A 20,977-nucleotide genomic window follows, 5' to 3' on the forward strand; every position below is an offset into this window, starting at 1 on the left:
GTGCACGCGCGCGCCGCGGCGGACGTGCATGAGCACCTCGCGCGAGAGCTGCTTGGCGCCATCGTCGTTTCGAGTCGTCGCTTCTTCGCGCATCTCGTCGCGTTGGTGGACGAGGAAGGCCCAGATGGAGAAGGTAAAGACACTTGTGCTAACAACCGGCGGGCAAAAGGCTGAGAAGTGCACCGGGTCGATCGTGGTCGAGGACCGAGCAGAGATTGCAGGGTCGTCGATGGCGCGCGAGACGCGGGGCAGCTGGAACGACTGCGATTGTTGGGAACTGAGCGAAGCAGTCGGTGACAGCGTGTCGTAGGTTACTATGGAGCTAGCGTCGTCGTAGCGCAGTGCTGGCGGAAGCGTTTGCGTGCTGTGAATCGGCACGTCCAGGCTGCGGTAGGCGCCTAAAGGTACGTCTTGGTACGACGCGGTGAACGGGTCGTACGTAGGAACAGGGGCCTGCAGAGGCTCCGTGACGTAGATCACACGCGGCAGTACGTCAGGCAAAATACTCTCGGGCGTGTTCGAGTCACGCGTCGTCATCGATTCTGGCGGTCGCATCGCAACGGACACCGGTGGTTGCATGGCCACGGCTTCGTCCTGCGGCGGCAGCTGCGGGAGGCTCTCGGCCGAGTGCTGTAGCATCGGGATCGTCGCATCGGGATACATATTGGCACATTTGGTGGGCACTGGAATGCAGTAGTACGCGTTGTCACCGTTGGACGGCGCGACGATCGAGAGTCCGTCGACGAGGTCGCTGCCGGGGGTGACCCGCCGGCGTGCGCGGTCCTTGACGACCTCGAGCATTCCTTCGTCGAAGAGTGCGATGTAGGCAAAGTCGGGCTCAAAGACAGGCGTGAGGCAGTACGTGCTGCAGCTAACCTTGGCGAGCGCGAGGAGGCGCAAGGCGACGGGCAAGATCAGGACGATGTACAGGATGCCAACGATGTGCAGATTGCCCCTGAGCTGCGCGTCCACAAAGAAGAATGTAGAGCTAACGACGAGGCCGGCGCAGACGCAGAGCTCGATGAACTTCCACACGACAAAGTAGGTCGCAACGCGAAGAAGGTACGGCTCCAAGACCACGTCCCGCGTCGGCTCGATGTAGAGCTTGGGCGTGTAGACGTTCCGGGCGCGGATTTCCCAGCGGCAGAGCCACTCGAGGAAGCCGGACGTGACGTTTTCGCGCAGAAAGGCACGCCAGAAGCCGCGCAAGCCGGCGGTCCGCTCAAACGGCGCAAACAAAAGCTGCAGCACGAACGAGAAGGCGAGCCAGAAGAGCCAGAGGTAGAAGCCCACAAAGCACAGCAGCGGTAGCGTCGGGAGGCTGTAGGCGTAGAAGAGCACGAGCCGGCGGAACGACCGGTCGCCGCCGAGGACCCACGGTGGCAGCATGGGCGCGAAGCTTGCTTGGTCGACCATGTCACGCGCCTTACGACGCCATCTGGCGACGTGAATATATATTACAATTTTCGGCAGAGGACCAATATTGAGGGCTGGCAATATCGAGACGCTATTGGGATATGGTGATCGCCGAGCAATATCCGGTTTACTCCGCGCCTGCTCCGAAGCACTACGCAGAGTGTACAGCTCATCGAGTGCCCCTATGTCTATCGCATTTAAAGGACTAGGCGATGGAGCCCTGCTTCCTGCACCGGTAGACCTGCGAGGTGGTCGGTGGGTCCTGTGCGTTTCGCTGATGACTTCGATGGCGCCGAAGTGTGTAAATGAGATGAAATATATTGGTCGTACAAATATTCAAATATTCCATTAAATATATTGGTCGTACCAATATTCAAATATTCCATTAAATCCCTCTAAGCGTCTCGACCGTGCTTCACCGACACGCTGACATGGGGCCAAGTAAACGTACAAGAGGTAGTGAATGTCTTGCGTAGCGTGGTAGACCTGCAGAGTAGTGCTTGTCGCAAAGTGTGCTCGCTCTCCATCCTTTCGATCTCCATGCGGGAGCTCAATCTCGTACAATATTGAGGCAGTCGTGAGAGAATACTCGACAAGTCAACCCCGCCTTTCTCATTTTGCTGAATTGCAGTCTCCACGGGATGTCGTGGGTCTTGGGCGGCGACCGGTCGCTGCGGCGGCTCGTCATCTTCTTCTTCTTCGCGATGCTGAGCTACCTCCTTGTGAACGCGCTCGCCTTTACCATCTGGGTCGTCTGGGTCTTGATCTCGTTCCTTCTGCAAGCGTGCCTCGCGCCGTGCCAGTCGGGCGGCTTCAAAGCCTTTTTCCGCTCGTTCCTCGAAGAAAACATCTACACGGGCTTCCTCGAGTGGATCTGCCGCTGGGAAATACGCGTCCGGAACGTCTACGAGCTCAAACGCTACGTCGACCCGTCGCGCCCGGTCGCGGTCGGCCCGTACATTTGGCGCGTCGCCTTCTACTTTGTCCTATGGAAGTCGCTCGAGAGCACGGTCTTTGGCGCTATCAACCGCATCAACATTACGATCTACCACCCGCTCTACTTTGCCGACGTCGTGTACAATTGGGAATCGCCCAACGACTTCAACTCCACGCTCCTCAACTCCACGCTCTTCAACGACACGATCGTCGCACCAAGCGACGCCGACGACATACCGTACACGGGCGTGAGCTTGGCCTTTGTCACCGTCGGCGTCGTCCTTGGAACGATCCTCGTCCTGCGCATCCTTGCCCACATCATTTGCCGCGTCTGCTCGGTCTGCATCGACCCGATCTTTCGCCCCCGGTACAAGTACTCAACGACCGACGTCGTGGCGCCGCCGCCAAGCAGCAACGGCAAGACGCTCCGGTTCATGCACAACGGGTACGTGCAGTTTGACGACTCGGCCCTGCGCGTGCCACCCACGGCTGTGCACGGGGAAGATGCGCTCGGTCTCACCATTCGAAGCGGCGCCACCGATTTCTACTGCATTCCGGTACCCGACCCGCCCGAGTTGCATGCCAACAAGCCGCCGCCGACGCCAATCCCGCTGCTTGAGAGCATCTCCGTGTCCAGCCCACGTTCGAGTATTGGACCGCACGAGGAGGCGAAGCGCCAACGACTCCTGCACACCGAGTCGTCACGTAACTACGCTCGGCAATCGTCGATGATGACGCTCCTTGAAGCACACGAGCTGATTGAAGTGCCACACCGGAGGCTCGTGGTTGCACCAGCTGCCAAAGCGCCCAACTACGACCCGTTCCCAGCTTCGTACGAAGCGCCAAGCTATGGCGTCTACCGCAGCGTCAATTTCGATTCCTTTAAAGAGACGCCAGCCAATCTCACGGGGTTGGTCAAGTACGATGTGCTCTCGCCGACGAACCGCCCGTCGCAGTCGTTCCAGCTGCCCCGCGTCTGGCGCGCCATTGACGACCCAACAATCTCTGCTCGGTCCTTGAGCACGATCGACCCGGTGCACTTTTCAGCCTTTTGCCCGCCGGTTGTCAGCACCAGTGTCTTTACCTTCTCCATCTGGGCCTTCCTCGTCCACCAACGCGACGAGATGCGCGAAGAAGCGACGACTCGAAACGACGATGGCGCCAAGCAGCTCTCGCGCGAGGTGCTCATGCACGTCCGCCGCGGCGCGCGCGTGCACGTGACGCTGTCCGTGCCAGACGGCTTTCGGCTGCTGGACGCCGCGACCAAGCCGTTGGAGTGGGACGGCCACGTCACCCACGTCTCCTACAATGTCCAAGGCAAAGCGATTGTCGACGGACAAGTGCTCTTTGCGGCATCGATCGTGCTGGGCGCGCAAGTCATGCGTCTGCGGTCGTATGTGTTTGCGTCGTCCAAGCCCGTCAAGGAGAAGCAAGACGATGACGAGGCGGGACCGGTCGAAGTGACAGCGTCGAGCTTGGAGATGTTGCCCGAGACGTACGAAGAGATCGCGTACGACGAGCTCGAGATGAAGAACCTTGTCGGTCGAGGCAACTTTGGCGACGCGTACCGCGCTCGGTACCGCGGCCAAGACGTACGTTGTCTCCGATCGGACTCTGCGATCTCGTTGTCTAGGTCGTGGTCAAGACACTCCGGCCGAGCGAGTTTGGCGACAACCAAGACCAGATCGTGCAAGAGTTTCGACACGAAGCCGCGGTGCTCTCGCTGTTTGGGCACCACCCCAACATTGTGCCGTTTGTGGGTGCGTGCACGGACCTCTCGCAGCCGCTGAGTCTCGTGACCGAGTACTTGCCGTTCGGGAGCCTCGAAGACCAGCGATCCACGTTGAGTGTGGAGCAGAAGCAGCAGATTCTCAAGGGCGCGGCGTCCGGCTTTCTCAACATGCACGAAGGCCGGTTCATCCACCGTGACATTGCGGCCCGGTACGATCTCGTCTCTTGCCTCAGTGATGAGATGCTATCGATGCATCTGACCCTCCAATCTGAACTAGCAACTGCCTCGTGGACGCCACGCTGAACGCGAAAGTATGCGACTTTGGCATGTGTCGGCGCGTCGGCGCGGTGGGTGGCAGCTACTTTGCGCACGGGACGGGGCCGCTCAAGTACATGGCGCCCGAGTCGCTGACGCCGCCGCATGCGTTTTCGTACCAGTCGGACGTCTACTCGTTCGGCGTCCTGATCTGGGAGACGTACCACGGCGTGAGTCCGTTTGCAGGTCTAAGCGGGGCCGAGGCGGCGGCGCGCGTCTTGTCGGGCGACCGCTTGGCGCTGTCAACGGCGATTCCGCTGCATCTACAAGACCTTGTGACGCAGTGCTTCCGCGACGACCCGTCCAAGCGGCCGAGCATGGCGCAGGTGCTCATGGCACTCGAGTGAGTGGCTACATGTGTGAACCAGTCGTATTTAATTCTAGGAATTGTTAGTTTTGTTCTCTTGTGGTGTTGAAATATATCACCAGTCGTGTTTTATGTCAGCTGGACCCAGGTCTCTTATGCGTTTTTGTGAGTGCGCTGAGCGGCGAATCGCATCTCGTCAAAGTTGATCGATGAAGTACCTCATGTGCTTCGGCTGATATGTGCGAGTACTCTCTAACCAACACATATCGCCTTTCGAGATGAGTTGAACGGCTATAAACGTAAATACGCAAAAGCATTTCGCCGGGTCTCCATAGAGAAGCCCACGTTGGTCGCAATTAGGAGCTAGCGCAAGACTTCGTTTCGTCGCAGTGGGTGTGCTCGACAAAGGCTGCTAGCTTTTGTATGACGTGGCTCTCTACCCGACATTTACCGCCTTTCGAGACGAGTTAAATGTTTCGATGACGGCCACAGGTCTCGCAGAAGATAGCTACCAGGTACATTCTTTGGTCGACACGAGTTGGTAAGCTAGTTGGCCGCGACTATCTACGACGTAGTACAATTGTACAGCCAATCCTCGCTTCCGATACCAAAGCCCTTAAACCCAACGGTGGACCGCAGTCCATCTTGGACAGGCACTGGGACTGTCACATTTTCTATGGATGAAAAGTGTCCTCTGCCGCTCCACGCTCACATCTATCTAGGGGTACGAAGACGACAACTTGTCCGAGATCGTATAAACAAATGGAGCAACGTTGAGTTTACAGGTTGAGCGAAAACTTGACTTTTTGCTTCTTCCCCGTCGGCGCACTCGACGTCGACGTTGACGCCGGCGTCGACGCCGGGCCGGACGCCGCGCTGGCCGACCGCTTCTTGGCGCTCGGCGCCTCCAAGTGCGAAAAGATACCGCCAATCTTGCCGCCAATCTTCTTGCCCTGGGCGGGCGCCACGTACCGGCCCTTGTTTTGGCCCTTGACGACGTCGCCGAGCGCTTCGTGGATGCCGGCAAAGTTGTCGATTTTGCCGATCGAGTCGGCGGCCATCGCGTCGCGTTCGCGCTGGCGCTTGCGGATCTTGTCCTTGCGCGACGTGACGAGGCGCACAAACCGCTCTTCTTCGTAGTCGGTCTTCTCGCGCGCTTCGTTCGCGAGCTCCTTGTCGAGCGCGGACGAGCCGCTCGTGAGGATCTCTTGCGGCCGCTCGCTGTACTCTTCGCGCACTTCGGACAAGATCGTGCTCTTGGCGAGGCGCTTGCGGTTGCGCTCGTCGCGCTTGGCCTTCTTATCGGCCTCCTTCTCCTCTTCGTCGTACGGCACGGACGCCATGCGGGGGGCGCGGTACACACCGTCCTTGGACTTCTTGCCCTCGTACGAGTCTTCGTCGTCGTTCTCGCCCGCATCCGAGTCGGCATCGTCGTCGGCCTTCAAAGCATCCGGGTTGGGCGCGTAGCTAAGCGCTTCGTCGAGCTGGGAAACATCCGAGACGGCGATCTTGAGCAGCTTGTCGACTTGGTACTTGAGCTTCCGGTCCAGCGGGCTAGGTAGACGCAATGAACAGGCAGTTCAAACGAACGAGAGAGACGTACCGCATGCGCTCGAGAATCGTGCGGTAGCGCACAAGCTCCTTGAAGACAGGGTGGTCCTTGACGGCGTCGGGCGACTCGAGCTGTAGAGGACGCTATGAGGCATGCACCATCGTGCGCCATGGGCTACCTTGAGGAGTGCGAAGAACATCGAGAGCTGCGAGTACTGCATGAGCGCATGGTTCTTGATCTGGAGGAGGCCCATGCCCGAGTCCGTCGGCAGCTTGTCCTACGCAGCCGTGATGAGAGGTCTGGCAGGCGCCTCTTTGGCCTACCGAGAGCGTCTCGCGGAATTCGCCAATCTTCTCTTGAAGGAGCTTGATGTCCTTCTCGACCTTCGTAAGAACTTCCATTGTTCGGCGTCTACCTACGCAGAGACTGCTTAGACCGTCGGCCGCGGCCCGCGCCAGACCTACCGCGTTGGTGGAACTTGAAGTGATGAATCTATTGGTCGTCGCAGGGCGGCTTGGGATTGGCTAAAAATCGGATTTGTTTCACCAACCACTTGCGTTGCCATTTTGGCCAATCGAATCATGCGCATTTGGAAGTGCAATTTGGAGCCATCAAATTATGTAGTGGCTCGTTTCGACTAACTAACCATGAGTTCATCATGGATTGCGAGGAACAACATACCACGCTACATCAGTCAGCTATAGACCGCCCTCAAAATGCGCTTGGCGCCACGAGCAATCAAAACCATCACACAACGTCTCAGAAGACGCGACCGAAACCGACAAGGATGGCGGCACCGTCAAGCCCGAGCTCGAACGGGACGGACCCGCCACTGCTGCCATCCATGCCGACATTTGCATCGCTTCCCGTGCCCACCTATGTGCGCTGCCTCCACCTACACGCCGCGTTTCGCAAGGCGTTTGCTGCTCCACCGATCCAACTGCTGCAGGACGCGGCGGCCACCGAGCGTCTCGGAGCGTCGCTCCAGGAGCTCATCACGTGCGGACGGGCTGATGAAGCTCAGAGTCCCAGCAGCAGTGCGATGATTCTCTTGCCATCAATACGGCTTTTTCTCCAGATCGTTCTGGCCCAGGACCTTGCGACGTTTGCCAAGGCGCCAACCGTGTCGACGGACATGCTATTGAGCGTCGGCAGCTTCCAGCGCGTCCTCCTGCATACGACACAGAGCATCGACGCGGTACTAAGCGTCCTATCCGCGTACCTCGAGTCGATTTCGTATGCGCCGGCCTTTACGGGCACACTCGTCACGCCGATCGAAGAGCTCCAGGCGCAACTCAAGCTGCACTTGGCGCTCTGGACCGAAGAGTGGACTGCTCTCATCACGCGGGTATGCATCCAAGAGATAGAGTCTGTATCTAGCAAGAGGGTAGGCGGCCAAGCACATTTGTGATCGGCAAGGAATTCCGTCGATACCCACGGCCGCCGATCGCATGGCGCTTCGGGTACGGCATGATCATCTTGCGCACTGCAAGCGTCTGCGTAGACGAGTCCGTATGCACAGGAGCTTCTGCACGTCGTCTTGCAGCCGCTAAGCACGTTTCTTTTGTCCGAGCCCAACGTGGCATCGCGCAGCTACCTCTTGCATCTCGTGTCTCGTCATACGTTTGAAGCCTGGATCGAGTACGATGCGCCTTGCATTGTATAAATACCAACGGTAGCGATCTAGAGAGCTCGCGAGTATCACCAAAGTCTCGGAAGCGGGCAGTGTCCAGCTGCGCAAAGACGTCGAGACTGTCAAGCTCTGGTGCGGCGACATCGACTCGCGGCACCGTGACGTCCATGGGTACAGCCGCCTCCAGAACACGAGCACGCTCCAGCGTCTCGACAGAACCGTGGCGGCGTGGCGTCAAACCGAGATGCGCAAGCGCCGGTCCAGCTTTGACATGGTCATGGATTCAAGCCTCATCACTACGTCGCGCCACTTGGTCGATCGGATGACATTGAGCAAGTAGTGGGTTCAACCATGTCGACAATATACTCCAACATAGCAACAACGTACTTGTAACTAGAGACCACAGGGCACAGCAAGCGCACAATCTCCAAAACGAGTGCGTATTTCAAACATACTATTAGTACAGCAACTACACGACTCTAGCATCGACTCTTGGCAATCGCATTGGGTGGCAAAAGACCCTTGCTTTCGAGCTGCGCCACGATCTTGTTGAACTTGATGCCGCCGTTGCCATACTCCCCGCAGGACCCACAGTTGTGCAAGCCGACGACCACATGGTCCTTGGCCGAGAGGACGGGCGAGCCCGAGTTGCCTCGCAGCGTCCCGAGGTTGTACGTGAACTCGTCCTTCTGACACGACTCCAACGGCGTAGGCCCGTTGTCCATGTCGTGGCTCAAATTGGTGACGACGCCCGGCACATTCGTCGCGACAAACGCCGACACGCGCTTGCTCCAAAAGTTGGGGTGACCCGACACGTACACTTGCTCGCCGAGCACCGGCCCGGACGCGCGCACCTGGAGGTAGCCCCACTGGCTCAAATCCACGCCGTCCTTGACGTTGAGCTTGAAGAGCGCGAAATCGTTGGCCGTGTCGGACATCAGAAACGTGGCATTGGTCGCTACGATCGTGCCCTTGCACGCGCCGTAGACGGTGTGCTGGCTCGCGTCGTCGCAGTCGCATTCAGCACCCAAGTCGACTTGGACTTCGCTACCGTCTTCGTCAAAGCCGATGCAGTGTTCGTTCGTGATCAAATGGCCCTCGGACCCAATGAGCCACCCCGTGCACTCGGAGATGCCTTGAATGAGGAGCCGGGCGACGGCGCGGCTGGGTGCGTGCATGCTCGTGTTGCGGAAGCAGGACGCGGGCCGCGTAAAGTCCTCGCCGCAAATGTCTTCGGACGCCACGGCGCGGTGCCCGAACGCCACCTTGTCGATGACAAAGACTGGCGTCGACTGCGCTGCATAGTGCGGTGCGTCGTACGTGAGGGTGACGACATCGCCCGCGAGCCACTCGGCGAAGAAGCTGCCGCGGCGGTCGCCACCTGCAAACGTCACGACGTCCTTTCCGGTCTTGTCCTCGAGGCGAAGGGTGCCGTTGATGGGAATGTCAAGACTCGCAAAATGCACTGCCACGTACGAAGCCTTTGGCTTCTCGATGACGTGGCGGAACGGCGCGCTGCCATCAAAGGCGAGCGAGAGCGGCGAGAGGGTCCCGGCCGACCCGACGGTCGTGGCAGCGACAACGCTGAGCAGCGCAAGAAGACACGTATGGAGAAGCAGCTGCATACGGTGTGTGGCGCGGACGGCGAATGCAAGAATGCGGATTCCATCACGATACGTTATGAGTATCCAAAATCAGATGCGTACTCAGACATGATGAATCCATGTGCTCGGCCAATCTGAGTTTGGTATCTGAGACGCACCGCATCAACCCAGACGCCATCACCAATCACAACGTGACCAGACAACATGCGTCAGGGTGCCTGCAAGCTGTGCCTGCACGGTCCAATACGAACGCCACCAACACGTGGAGGAGACCTTCGCGTAGCATCTTTCTACCTGTGGTTACATTCCGAGCTGCCTGGTGTGTACACGTGCACCATGGCCCGTGGACAGCACTCCGTGTTCTGAAGTAGTCCCCGCTCGACTGCATTGACCTCGCCAGGCCCGGCTCTCTAGCTCACTTTTTCACAACGCACCCATGTGAGCAATTGGAAGGCAAGTCTTCAACACGTCAGTGTACACATGTTATTGAAACGTCAAGTAGAGATCAGTAGAGGTACCGGTAGCGGCCTAGACCACGACGAGGTCGACGACGATCGCAAGAGGGACTTGAGTCGCCGAGAGCTTCAAGCGCACTTCGGAGAAATAGCCGAGGTCGAGCGTGGCGCCAAAGAGCGAGATTTTGAGGTGGTTGCTCAGCTTGTCGAGCTCGCCCGTTGCACCAATGTCGTCCAAGAAGAGACGCTTCTCAAAGCCAAATTCGGGGATGAGCACTGTGAAGCTCTTGGTGCCAATGCCGACGACCGTGCCACTCGTTTCCGTCGGGTTCTCGACCAGGTACATGGCCAGAAAGAGCTTGTCGCAGCCGAGTTGCGCATACTTGGCGTTGGTCTTTTGGAGGTTGCAGCGATTGACGTCGTCGGGGTTGACGCCCACGCGCTCGTCCGATAGGCTTGCAAGCAGCAGACGGTGCACGAGCACATCGGCGTACCTACATCGTCCATCATTTCTTCTTCACAAACCATGCTAGCATATCGTACCGGCGAATCGGCGACGTAAAGTGCGTGTAGTATGGAATGTTGAGCGCATAATGGCGGTCGTCGTGCGTCAAGTGGTCGGCAACGTTGTAGGCAGCCGGCTGCATCGGCTTGGTGAGGACGTGCATGACGGCCGAGAAGACGCGCTCGCCCCGCGTCACCAAGAGGGTGTCCAGCCACGTGCTGAGCTCGATACTCGGATCTTTTGTAATACCGATCGCCGCGAGGTCGGCCCACGCCTTGGGCCACTGGTCCGGGTCGGGCGGCGGGTGGTGACGCAAGACGGCGACGTTGTGCGGTGCCAGAAGCAGCTTCTGGGCGACGAGGAAGTTGGCGACGAGCATGAATTCCTCAATGAGCCGGTTCGAGTCGCGGATCGGGTACGACGCGACGCTTCTCGGTTTGTCTCCTTCCAGCACAAAGCTCAGCTTAGTGTTCTGGAGACTCACCGAGCCGGTTTCAAACCGCACTTGACGGCGCGTGCGGGCCAGCGACCAGAGCTGCTGGACGTTTTCGTGCACGGCCCGGTTTAAGGACGCGTCGTGCGGACGCCGCGCGATCGGCCACGTCTCCTCCGAGTAGGTCATGTCGCCATCTTGCAGTGGCGTCTCGAGCAAGAGCTGCGCCGTGCCGTAATCGAGCTGGCACACGGATCGAATCAGCGTCTTGCCATACCAGATCGGCGCGTCGACGACAAATGTCCCGTCCGGATGCATACGCCACACCACCTACGCAGTCGTTTTAGAGAGTGTCAAAGCGACGGCGCACGCACCGAGAAGGCAAGGCGGTCCGTGTACGGCTGAAGCGAGCAGAGCGACTCGCAGAGCCGACGCGGCAGCATCGGTAGCACCTGGTTCACCAAGTACACACTGGTGCAGCGGCGCTTGGCCTCGGCGTCGACGGGCGATCCAGCCTCAACAAAGTGCGCGACATCGGCAATGTGCACGCCAATCTCAAATGTGCCATCGTCGAGGCGCTTGATCGAGAGGGCATCGTCGAGATCCCGGGCATTCCACGGGTCAATGGAGAAGATCGTCCAGTCGCGGAGGTCTCGGCGCCGAGCGACTTCGTCGTCTGGGACGACCCAGTTTTCGGACGGCAGCGACGCTTCAATCGCCGGTGCAAACGGCAGCAAATGGTCTTCGACGCCAGTGGCAATCAGAAGCGCTTCGATCTCGGGAGCACTCGTGCCAATCGAGCCCGTCGTTTGCACAAAAATACCCTAACAACATGTACATCATCTACCGTGAGCCTCTTGCAGTGTCGTTACCTGTGGCGACCGGTGGCTTGTCGCCCATGTGCCGAGCTTAATGATGCACAACTTGGAGGCTGCAAAGTCTTCCGGATCGTCCTTGTACTCGTTGGGCATGCTGGCGTTTGGAATGCGGATGCCCCGGGGCAGGCGTTCGTCTCTCGCATCAAAGAGCGCAGCAGTTGCCGTCGCACGCACAACGCCAATGTACACGTGGTCCCCGCGCTTGGCAATGCGCACGACCTTGCCCGTGGGCTGGAGGCTGGCGTTTTTGAGGCGAGCTTGGAGGGCCGAGAGTGTCGCCTGCAGCGCCGAGGTGCCCTTACTGCTAGCGGGTTTCGGCACTGGCGCCGTGGCCGTCACAAGCGGGTTCCAGAGACCGGTCGGAACCACCGCTGTCGACGTTGGCACGACAACTGTGGATGCTTTGGGCGACGTCGTGGTCTTCCACTGCGACTGCGGGTGCAACTCAACGAGGACGAGGTCGCCGTCAACCGCGCGGTTCTGGTCCACGACCCCGTGGATGTTGATGTCCGTGTCCAGACCATCGACCGTCACGTAGCTGTCGTACCGGTTGCCTTTGCTGACACGAAGAATGCCTTGGAGGTACGTGCCTTTCGCAAGGCCGACGTGTGCATCCTTCTCCGAGACATGAGCCGCGTACAGTGAGTCGCCCGCCTTTCTCGGCTTCTTGGATCGCGATGACGACGACGACGTGGGCTTGTCACTGAGCGACGGCGCGTCGTCCGGCGTGGATACCGCGTTCTTCTGCTTTTGTTCTTGTTGTTCTTCTTCTTGGCGCTCGGTGTCGGCTTGTCCTCGGCTGCTATCGTGGCGTCATCTGGAGTTCCGACAGCATGCTTTGGCTGGCCATCGTCCTTGGGCTTCTTCGCTTGGGACGCTGCGCCAAGTGGCACAGACACACCGTCGACCACAGAAGAAGCCTCTTCAAGCGTCGACGTAGCTCGACTCTTGGCCTTCTTCTTGATCTTCTTCTTCTTGGAGCCCTTGACCTCCGCGGTCGTTGGTGTGTCTTCCTTGACCTTCGGCGACATTGGCGTGGCGCTGGCCTTGGGTGACGCGACGATTCCACTGCCGTTAGGAGTGGTCTCGCTCGAGATTGCGTCCACTGTCGCGTCGGCGGTCGCGGACGATGCAGCCTTGGGCTTGTTCTTGCGCGGGCGGCGCTTCTTGGCGGGCGCCGCGGCGCCGTCGGCAGCGGACGCGTCAGAGAGCGCTGGTCGCGCCACGCTTGGCGCAGGTGGCGGCAGCATGTCCGTTGATGCCATGGGCTTCTTCTTCGTCTGCTTCTGGCGAGGCTTGACGTCTTGTGCGGTCCCAGGCGCCCCGCCCACCAGGCGCGTCGTGAGTGATGGTCTGGCGGCTGCGTCGTCGCCGATAGCCTCGACCGTCGGCGCTTGCTTCTTGGGCGTCTTCTTGCGGCGCGGCTGGGGCGGCGTCGTCGTCGGCGCAGTGGCTGCCACAGTCGTCTCGCTCGGATCGTCCATCGGGGTCTGAAATGGAAATGGATCGCACGATATCTTGAACAAGGATTGGGTAGGCATTGTCCCTTTTAGGTGCCTAAATTCGGATACATCCTGTTTTGCAACACCAATGAAAGACTTCGCTGCGGCCTGCACACAATCCACATCCGAAAAGAAGACAATATGTGTCGTGTTAGTTGATCGGCGGCGTCGATGCAAAGTGACGGACTATGTCGGTCATGCTCGGGCGCTTGGACGGGTCCTCCTGAAAGCACGCGGCGAGAAGGGCGTGGTGGACCGCCGGAATTGAAGCCGCGTCGACGTCCAGCCGCGCGCCTTCCAGTATCCGTGCCGCGGCCAAGTGGCTCGGCACGTTGGCGTACGGCGGTGTCTCCATGTACGTTTCCCAGACCAAGACGCCAAACGAGTACGCGTCCGACTGATATGAGAACGCATGGGGTGGGGTGAGCGACTCGGGCGCCATGTACTTCAGCGGAACCATGCCTTCGGGGAAGTGCGACCCGCCGAACGAACGCACGCGCCGGCACAAGCCAAAGTCGCATATCTTGGCGCGCAGTCCATCGTCCACCAAGCAATTCCTACCCAACATCATGAGCGCGGGTAGGGTAGGGCTAGGGAAGGAAGGCACCGAGCGGCAATGTCGCGGTGGATGAAGCCGCCTTCGTGGATGTTGAGAAAACCATTGGCAGCATCGTAGAGAAGCCGCGTTTTTTGCTCAGGCGAGAGCGCGTGCTCACGGCTCTGGTCTTCGAGGCTCCCGAACGGCAAGTACTCGGTCACAAGACTCAGCGGCTGCGAGAGGTCCGTGCACGCACCCACAAACGGCACAATGTTGGGGTGGTGCCCAAACAGCGAGAGCACCGCGGCTTCGTGTCGAAACTCTTGCACGATCTGGTCTTGGTTGTCGCCAAACTCGCTCGGCCGGAGCGTCTTGACCACGACCTAGACACGACGACGGCATTGAGTGAGATCTCAAGGTCGGATAACGTACGTCCTGGCCGCGGTACCGAGCGCGGTACGCGTCGCCAAAGTTGCCTCGACCGACAAGGTTCTTCATCTCGAGGTCGCCAAACGGGATCTCTTCGTAGGTCTGCGGCAGTCGCTCGAGGTCGCACGTGACTTCTGTCGCCGTGTCATCCAATGTCAGCGCCGACGCAGATACAAAGAGATAGGACCGAAGACGCAGCACCTCGGCACCCACAACAATGGACGCAGTAAACATGGCTTGGCCGACGTCTACGAACGCACCGCACTCGACCCGAAACGCGACGCGCGTCACGTCACCGTGCCACGCGAGCACTTGCGTTGGCTCGTCACAGAGCGCGAAACCGTCGGGAGGTGTCAGCGTGACATGCACCAAGGCACCGCGCCGCACGCGCAGCAAGACGTCGCGCGAGAGCTGTACCGCGTCGCCTTCTGCCGTCGCCTCTTCGTGCATCTCGCTTCGCTGATGCACCAGAAACGCCCAAATCGAAAAGGTAAAGGTCGTGGCGCACGCGACCGTTGATGGCGCGTACGCAGTAAAATGCACGCGGTCTTGCATGGACAATGGGTGCATCGGCAGCGCGCGCGTCACTTGCGGCAGCGCAAAGACCTCTGTACTCGTCATCGCTGCGGTGGGCGACAAGGCACCGTACTCAGGACCATCGTTTGTAAAGTCAGCCGTGAATGACGCCGAGGCCACACCGAGCGGTGTCATTGCGCCATACGCGTGGGCCGGGGCGTAAGTCGTCGGGGAGACCCAGCCTGCCTGCTGCGGCGGCTGGGGCACAACGACCACGTCTGTAGGTGACGCGACAACGTCCTCCTCTTCTTCGTCTTCTTCGACGTCGCTGCGATCGCTGACCGTCGCGGGATGATCGGTGGTCGGAAGCGGCAACTGCAGCGTTGTGTCAACGCCATAAATGCGCACCAGAGTACCGATGGTCGCCTTGCAGAGCCAAAGCGACGACGCGCTTGTATCAGAACAAGCACGTCGATTGAATGCTCGCCGACGGCAAGAATGACGTAGGCGCAGTGCACTTCACCTTGTGGAAGCGGCAGCCCGAGGCGCAAAGCAGCCCCCGGGGTCGCAACGTCCAGTCGTTTGTCGACACGGATCGAGATGCGATTGGTGCACGGCGCAATGACTTGCGAAAAGATGATGCGGCCTTGCATGGGCTCCTCTTCGGCCTCTTCAGCGGCTGCCTCGGTCTCTGAAGGGCTTGCGTCGTCGGCCAGATCTGGCAGCTCCGTGTTCGGAAGGGTGGTGAGATCTGGAGGCGGTCGATCGTCCACGCGATTGAGTTTAAGCTCGCGGCTATCCACGGCCGGTGGCACAATTCTGATGCGTGGCGCGTCTTCCAGCGACGCCGCGTCGACACTGACCAAGTCTTCGGCGTGCGACACGTTCATGGGTGCATCGACCGCCGAAGATTTCGTAAAGAGGTGCGTCCACAACGACTTGTTTGGAGGCGACGAGGCCGACATGGGCGGCGGCGGCACGGGGAATCCGAGTGTGCCGTTGCGCTCGGCCAGCGTATAGTGGTAGCCCCCCGGCTCACTCGCGCTGGACGATGACTTCGCGACCAGCGTCGGTTCGTACGCGGGTGGCGGGCCCAGTGGCGGCGCGCGCGTGAACGGCAGCAAGTACGGAGCAGGTGCACCTCTCGCGCGGGGCACTGTGTACGACGACGCAGGTACGGATGATGTTGTCGTCGGGAGGAGCGGATGCTGACTACCATCGACGCGCGCAATCACGAGTTGGCCAAAGATCGCATAGTAGCTCTGCTTGGTGACCCACACGAAGACGGTGACGGCGATCCAGTTGACGACCCAGAAAAAGATGCAGACGCCGGCAAAGGCCCACATCGTGAGGGGCGTGGCTTGGGGCGCTGGCGTTGGCGGAAGCGGGAGACGGTCTATCCACGAAGGCGCAGATGTGGATGGCGATGTGCTCATTGCAGTATACTCGGTCATGATGGATGCCGCGACAGAGTCGTAGTAGCCCACTTGGAGCGAGCGCCAGAAGAGGACGTACGCCAAGGTCCAGCCCGCGTGGCTCGGCGCAACGTCGTCAAGCGAGACGAGTCGCAGGTCTGCCTTTGTATCGTAGAGCGCGTGGACGTATATTTCAATGCGCCAGAGGGTCTGGGTCACGGCGCGGAGAGGGTACAGTCTCCGCGTGGCCCATGACTGGCGGCGCATGCCACAAGACTCGAGACATGCCCAGAGCGCCGCTAGCGTGAGGATAGGAAGCGCGACCGTGCTCCAGAGAGCGTTGACCACAGTGTAGAGCAGCAGCCGGACGAGTGAGCGGTCACCAGGTACAAGCGCGCTGGTCATTGCCGTTGCCCTTTCTGAAACAGGCGCAACAACCGTGACACTATTACCCGCATTGCACTTGGGCCAGAATGTTGGTACATCCCAAGAGCCTGTGAAATGCGGTGCAGGAGAAACGTAAGAGTGGCGTTGAGGGGGCAGCCATGAAGGCACGTAGCACCAGCAGTCTATGACCGTCTTTGTTTGGTCGTGTCTATCGTGGCATCGAACCACTGAATCATACTCTGCGACTATCATATTACACTATTAGTAATGACTACACTATTAAATACTTGAATCCTCGCTGAAACCATGTCTAGACGCACCCAACGTCTCGCGTGTCAAGTCGCGCTACAAGGGCTAGGACGCTCTGCAACGCCAGCGCTTGCCTCAAATCGACCCCTGTGTTACACCCTCTAGTTTCTAACGACCGATCGATCGATATACAAGAGGTATTGGAAGCGCACAATTTCACCCACACGAGCGTTCCGAGTGCAGAACCATACTTCCTCTTGGAGTTCCACCCGAGACAAAGCAGCAAGGCTCACGAAGCTCGTGTCGAGCGTACAAATGCTACAAAATGATGCTAGTACAAGAGAGCAGATTGCTGATTGCACGTATAGTCGGCGCACTGTGGCTATGGTTGTGAGGGAAAAAAGACGTCGTAAAGCATACCTAAGGAGGCGTTTCGGTAGCCAACATCGCTGCCTGGGTTGGCGCGCCTTTGGTTTGTCTTGAGTTGAGTATACTGACAACCAGATGGTCGCGGCGTGCAAGATCTCAATCCGTTTGATTGGTGAGACGCGCTTTTGCTCGCATGACACTGGACCTGCGAGAGACGACGAGCGGCGTCGTCGGCGCTGTCTTCAACGTCTACATCGGCTTGCCCTTTGACGTCATCAAGGTGCGCCTCCAGACGCAGTCGCGTCAGCCCATCTACCGAGGTTTTGCCGACTGCCTCGCCAAGACCGTACGCACCGAGAGCGTCCGGTCGCTCTGGAAGGGTGCGCTACCCGCGCTCTCCAGCACGATTTTGGAAAACGCGGTGCTCTTTTCGGCCAACGGCGCGATCCGCCGTCTGGTGTTTGAGCCATCGACGTCGCTCTCGACGCTCGATGAGGCGCTCGTTGGAAGCGCGTCTGGTTTCTTCTCGGCCGCGGCGATTACGCCGGCCGAAGTCGTCAAGTGCCGCCTCCAGACGTACCAGCACGCCGAGTCCATGGGCATTTGGCGCTGCCTCAAGACGATCGTGCATGAGGGTGGCTTCCTCGGCCTCACCGCCGGCCTGCCTGCCGTCATGCTTCGCGACGTGCCATTCAACTTTTGCTTCTTTGGCATGTACGACTACTACACCAACCAGTTTATGGATGCTTTGGGCGTCGAGTCGCGCCGCGAGCTGCACCCGGCCGCCGTGCTCACAGCAGGCGGCCTCGCCGGCGCCACGAGCTGGACCGTTGTGTTCCCCGCCGATGTCATCAAGTCGCGCATGCAGGTGGACGCGGCCTTGAGCTTTCGGGCTGCTGTCCGCAGCGTATGGCGTCTTCAAGGGCTCACGGGATTCTACCGTGGGTGGAGCTCGGCGGTCATGGGCTCGTTTCCGGCCGACGGTAGCCTCTTCTTGGGCGTCGAGATGACGCACCGCCTCTTTGCGCACCTCGAAGTCTGCAACTAGAACCTCCGCGCGTGTAATATTAGAGTGTGCATAGACTGTTGCTGCGTCGCGCTTGCAGGAACTACGCGGCGGCAATATGTTGACGACTTAAAGCCATTCGCTCAACGCTGTGGTGGGTAGAAACGCCAATGTGACGGGGGTTTCTGATACGAGATTACTTCATTTGTCGCTTGCCTTTGGCGCTGCACCAGACACGCACGAACACTTGGCCTTGTGCCTGCGATGGACGCAGAGCTGGCTTGTCGGCATGGCTACAGTACTTGGCTAGTTGGCGCGTTTCGAGTTTTCGAAATTTGGTTTGACAAACGGTTCCCATGTGTTTCAAGCTGGGGTGCTGGGAGCGAGATCGGTCAAGATACTCGCAGCAGCAACCTTGAAGGGGCACCCAAGGGAAGGACGAGTGAAGGCTGAGTGAAGGCAATCGTACCCAAGTTACGCCAAGTCGTCGGCGATGTGTCATAGACACGAGACCACGTTGTCTGGCACTATGACGTGATCGCCGTGTTGCTGAAAAACCACAAAGAGGATGACGAGGACCCTTCTTCTTCCTCTTGCGAGGAAGTGCTATCACAAAGATTACACAACCCATCCCACCTTTTTCTCGTCGCAAATCACTGAAGCTGTAATTGGCTTGTCGTTGCCGTCCCTCGAACCGACTAACACTCTCGCTTTGCTTTGCACGCGTCGACCTGTGCGAAGCGACGAGACACGGAAAATAATATTGAAGCTTGCTTAGTTTTCGCAGCAGAAGAGCAGCTTGCCGCTAACGACGGGCTGAAGATCGCGCGCGTTCGTGTCGCCGGGAATGACCTTGATAAACTCGGCAATTTGCTCGGGCGAGACCTGGCGCGGGTCCTTGACAATGACCCACTCGACGCCTTCCGTGTACGGCGGAGTCGTGAGCGACCCCGTGTAGCGGAAATAACTCTCGGCGTTGACGTCGAGCGAGTCGAACGAGATATCGTCGACAAGGACGCGCGGGCCGTGGGGCTCGATCTCCGAGAGATGCTCCCAGACCTGGGCCAAGAACTTGCTCTCGTCGCCTTCCTCAAAGAAGAAGGCAACCACTGCGAGCTTGCCGTCCTCCGACTGGTGCACGAGGTGCATGCAGAACGGGTAGGCCTTGCCTTCGATGGTGTGTTCGCCTAAGACATAACAACTCGTTAGCCGACCTGCTCGTCGTGCAATATGGATTGACGTACTCGGCGTGTGGAAGTGAAACTGAATCGGGTAGTACGTCACATCCTTGAGGACCAAGGCCGAGTTGTTGCCGCCCTTCCAGTGGACCTTGAAGTTGGAGCCACCGTGCTCGATCTCGCCGCAGTCGCAGCCCACGGTAAAGTCGACGTGGTTGTCGACCTCCTTGGCGATCGTCGGGATAATATCAATGGGGGACTGCTGGCTCATGGTGCAAATTCAAGAATGAACTCGTTGCTCGCAAACTGTGATGAAAAAGTGGCTCGCGCCAATCACAACTGGAAACGCACCCGATTTGCACCAATGAGCGGCCGTCACAAAGAGCTCCACGGAGCACGACGAAACGTCAGATTGAAACCAACGCGTCGGTTTCGACCTGCCATCTGGACGTTTGAAACACGCTGGATGTCCATGCCATACAAACATCAAATGTGCACTGTTTTATACAGCCAGATGGCACCCACGCGTGGACCGATCAAACGCCGTTTCATTCGAAAAAAACGGCAGAGCGTTACAGGTCGTGGAAGGTACGGCCTAGGGGCGCCACAAGGTTGAAGCTATTTAAATGGACACGTTGCGATACAAAAACATGGATAATTATATGAAATGACCCCAACTTGGGTCCACGGACACGCCAGCTGGAGCTTACGGTCACCCAACGCTGGTCCGTTGCCGATCTTTGTCGAGGCCAAAAAAACGCACGAGACGCTTGCCGCGTCGTAGTAGCTGCGGCTTCGTTTCTCCCCGCGCGCCCGAAAATGCTCCTGAGATCGACTTTGCACTTGTGCGCCTGTCATGACGGCATTTCAGGCGATCGCATGTGAGTATGTGCGTCCGAGGAGCTCGAGGAGACACGTCAGGACCTACGTCAGTGGGACCGCTCAGTGGCGACCGTGGGTGGCGCTCGCAAGATTCGCAAGATCGTGGCGACATTCAAGCATGTGTGGCTGGTTGCTCGTATATCCCTCGATTACACCAACCAGTGCGCGCATGCAGAAGGGTAAACTGTCGCGTGCAGCTGCAAGTAGTTTGGGTACCGGCCTCGCAACGACTGATTCGGATTCATTATTCTTCCAATTTGACATCGATTCAACTAGGTATTGCGAGAGCTGGGGCGGTCTTAGCCCTAGCCTCTACGTCACCGGTGCTTGCGATGGCTTGTGCTCAAGCGGCACTTGGCCACCGGGCTCGTCAGCACACGCTGCAAACGTGCAATTGTTCTTGATGTCACGATACATCCACATGCCATCATTGCAGAGCTTGACATCGGCGGCACATGGCTACACACAGGCGTGGATCACATCTCCGTATCCTCGACTCATTCGCGGGTACATACCGGCGGGCGCAGCGAGTGCGCTTGCAGCAATCCTGCGTACGCAAGTGCGACAAGCATCCTTCTCATATACATCTTTGACGAAATCTCGGTTCACACAGCCGTCTGGCGCTTTACTAATAGTACACCGAGCAGTCCTGGCTCGATGCGTGCAAAGGCAGCGTGCAAAGCCTCTTCTTCATACACCATTTCCAGCGCTGTCTTTATATTTAGTGTTACCTCATCAGA

The 20,977-nt window shown here is 58.8% G+C and overlaps 10 protein-coding genes across 10 annotated transcripts in view; 3 read left to right on the forward strand and 7 right to left on the reverse strand.

The window, feature by feature from the left end:
* The window catches only part of SPRG_18923 (TKL protein kinase), a gene marked incomplete at both ends in the record, with an annotated part of 2,150 nt that extends 761 nt beyond the window's left edge, over positions 1 to 1,389 (reverse strand). The window contains one exon of the mRNA XM_012339413.1: positions 7 to 1,389. Within this exon, the coding sequence (XP_012194803.1) occupies positions 7 to 1,389 (1,383 nt within the window). The remainder of the gene's footprint in view (positions 1 to 6) is intronic.
* Positions 1,390 to 2,057: 668 nt separating this feature from the next.
* On the forward strand, positions 2,058 to 4,784 carry SPRG_00552 (serine/threonine protein kinase; the record flags this gene model as incomplete). The annotated part of the gene is made up of 3 exons (XM_012338778.1): positions 2,058 to 3,944; positions 3,986 to 4,293; positions 4,362 to 4,784. The coding sequence occupies 3 exons, from the start codon at positions 2,058 to 2,060 to the stop codon at positions 4,744 to 4,746; spliced, it is 2,580 nt and encodes an 859-aa protein (XP_012194168.1). The 3' UTR covers positions 4,747 to 4,784.
* Positions 4,785 to 5,446: 662 nt separating this feature from the next.
* SPRG_00553 (hypothetical protein) lies at positions 5,447 to 6,674 on the reverse strand. Its single transcript, XM_012338779.1, has 4 exons — positions 6,582 to 6,674; positions 6,437 to 6,535; positions 6,310 to 6,389; positions 5,447 to 6,260 (listed from the first exon to the last, which is right to left on the reverse strand). Exons 1-4 carry the CDS (start codon positions 6,657 to 6,659, stop codon positions 5,486 to 5,488), a joined length of 1,032 nt encoding a protein of 343 aa, XP_012194169.1. The 5' UTR covers positions 6,660 to 6,674; the 3' UTR covers positions 5,447 to 5,485.
* Positions 6,675 to 7,020: 346 nt separating this feature from the next.
* On the forward strand, positions 7,021 to 8,272 carry SPRG_00554 (hypothetical protein). The gene is made up of 4 exons (XM_012338780.1): positions 7,021 to 7,606; positions 7,650 to 7,721; positions 7,763 to 7,899; positions 7,946 to 8,272. Exons 1-4 carry the CDS (start codon positions 7,046 to 7,048, stop codon positions 8,229 to 8,231), a joined length of 1,056 nt encoding a protein of 351 aa, XP_012194170.1. The 5' UTR covers positions 7,021 to 7,045; the 3' UTR covers positions 8,232 to 8,272.
* A 43-nt stretch (positions 8,273 to 8,315) lies between these two features.
* Positions 8,316 to 9,565, reverse strand: SPRG_00555 (hypothetical protein). Its single transcript, XM_012338781.1, has one exon. It carries the CDS (start codon positions 9,514 to 9,516, stop codon positions 8,371 to 8,373), a length of 1,146 nt encoding a protein of 381 aa, XP_012194171.1. The 5' UTR covers positions 9,517 to 9,565; the 3' UTR covers positions 8,316 to 8,370.
* Positions 9,566 to 9,964: 399 nt separating this feature from the next.
* SPRG_00556 (hypothetical protein) lies at positions 9,965 to 13,250 on the reverse strand (the record flags this gene model as incomplete). Its single annotated transcript, XM_012338782.1, has 5 exons — positions 9,965 to 10,444; positions 10,494 to 11,218; positions 11,263 to 11,712; positions 11,761 to 12,469; positions 12,502 to 13,250. 5 exons carry the CDS (start codon positions 13,248 to 13,250, stop codon positions 10,024 to 10,026), a joined length of 3,054 nt encoding a protein of 1,017 aa, XP_012194172.1. The 3' UTR covers positions 9,965 to 10,023.
* A 169-nt stretch (positions 13,251 to 13,419) lies between these two features.
* On the reverse strand, positions 13,420 to 14,704 carry SPRG_00557 (serine/threonine protein kinase; the record flags this gene model as incomplete). The annotated part of the gene is made up of 3 exons (XM_012338783.1): positions 14,239 to 14,704; positions 13,876 to 14,189; positions 13,420 to 13,825 (listed from the first exon to the last, which is right to left on the reverse strand). The coding sequence occupies exons 1-3, from the start codon at positions 14,683 to 14,685 to the stop codon at positions 13,420 to 13,422; spliced, it is 1,167 nt and encodes a 388-aa protein (XP_012194173.1). The 5' UTR covers positions 14,686 to 14,704.
* A 2,660-nt stretch (positions 14,705 to 17,364) lies between these two features.
* SPRG_00558 (hypothetical protein) lies at positions 17,365 to 18,219 on the forward strand (the record flags this gene model as incomplete). The annotated part of the gene is made up of 1 exon (XM_012338784.1): positions 17,365 to 18,219. The coding sequence occupies one exon, from the start codon at positions 17,365 to 17,367 to the stop codon at positions 18,217 to 18,219; it is 855 nt and encodes a 284-aa protein (XP_012194174.1).
* A 696-nt stretch (positions 18,220 to 18,915) lies between these two features.
* Positions 18,916 to 19,709, reverse strand: SPRG_00559 (hypothetical protein). The gene is made up of 2 exons (XM_012338785.1): positions 19,422 to 19,709; positions 18,916 to 19,364 (listed from the first exon to the last, which is right to left on the reverse strand). Exons 1-2 carry the CDS (start codon positions 19,624 to 19,626, stop codon positions 18,952 to 18,954), a joined length of 618 nt encoding a protein of 205 aa, XP_012194175.1. The 5' UTR covers positions 19,627 to 19,709; the 3' UTR covers positions 18,916 to 18,951.
* Positions 19,710 to 20,549: 840 nt separating this feature from the next.
* On the reverse strand, positions 20,550 to 20,809 carry SPRG_00560 (hypothetical protein; the record flags this gene model as incomplete). Its single annotated transcript, XM_012338786.1, has 2 exons — positions 20,550 to 20,696; positions 20,753 to 20,809. The coding sequence occupies 2 exons, from the start codon at positions 20,807 to 20,809 to the stop codon at positions 20,550 to 20,552; spliced, it is 204 nt and encodes a 67-aa protein (XP_012194176.1).
* Between the last annotated feature and the right edge of the window lie 168 nt (positions 20,810 to 20,977).

This window comes from Saprolegnia parasitica, assembly GCF_000151545.1.
Source record: "Saprolegnia parasitica CBS 223.65 unplaced genomic scaffold supercont2.2, whole genome shotgun sequence".
In the NCBI taxonomy this organism is placed as follows: domain Eukaryota; phylum Oomycota; class Saprolegniomycetes; order Saprolegniales; family Saprolegniaceae; genus Saprolegnia; species Saprolegnia parasitica.

Excerpts from the sequence above, each read along its gene's own strand:
- SPRG_00553 (XM_012338779.1), bottom strand. The coding sequence starts at position 6,659 with ATGGAAGTTCTTACGAAGGTCGAGAAGGACATCAAGCTCCTTCAAGAG. Across the intron at positions 6,536-6,581 it reads AATTCCGCGAGACGCTCTCG|GACAAGCTGCCGACGGACTC; the intron begins GTAGGCCAAAGA and ends ACGGCTGCGTAG. Across the intron at positions 6,261-6,309 it reads ACGATTCTCGAGCGCATGCG|CCCGCTGGACCGGAAGCTCA; the intron begins GTACGTCTCTCT and ends GCGTCTACCTAG.
- SPRG_00554 (XM_012338780.1), top strand. The coding sequence starts at position 7,046 with ATGGCGGCACCGTCAAGCCCGAGCTCGAACGGGACGGACCCGCCACTG. Across the intron at positions 7,607-7,649 it reads GGACTGCTCTCATCACGCGG|GCGGCCAAGCACATTTGTGA; the intron begins GTATGCATCCAA and ends GCAAGAGGGTAG. Across the intron at positions 7,900-7,945 it reads ACGTTTGAAGCCTGGATCGA|AGAGCTCGCGAGTATCACCA; the intron begins GTACGATGCGCC and ends GTAGCGATCTAG.
- SPRG_00559 (XM_012338785.1), bottom strand. The coding sequence starts at position 19,626 with ATGAGCCAGCAGTCCCCCATTGATATTATCCCGACGATCGCCAAGGAG. Across the intron at positions 19,365-19,421 it reads GTTTCACTTCCACACGCCGA|GCGAACACACCATCGAAGGC; the intron begins GTACGTCAATCC and ends GTTATGTCTTAG.
- SPRG_00555 (XM_012338781.1), bottom strand. The coding sequence starts at position 9,516 with ATGCAGCTGCTTCTCCATACGTGTCTTCTTGCGCTGCTCAGCGTTGTC.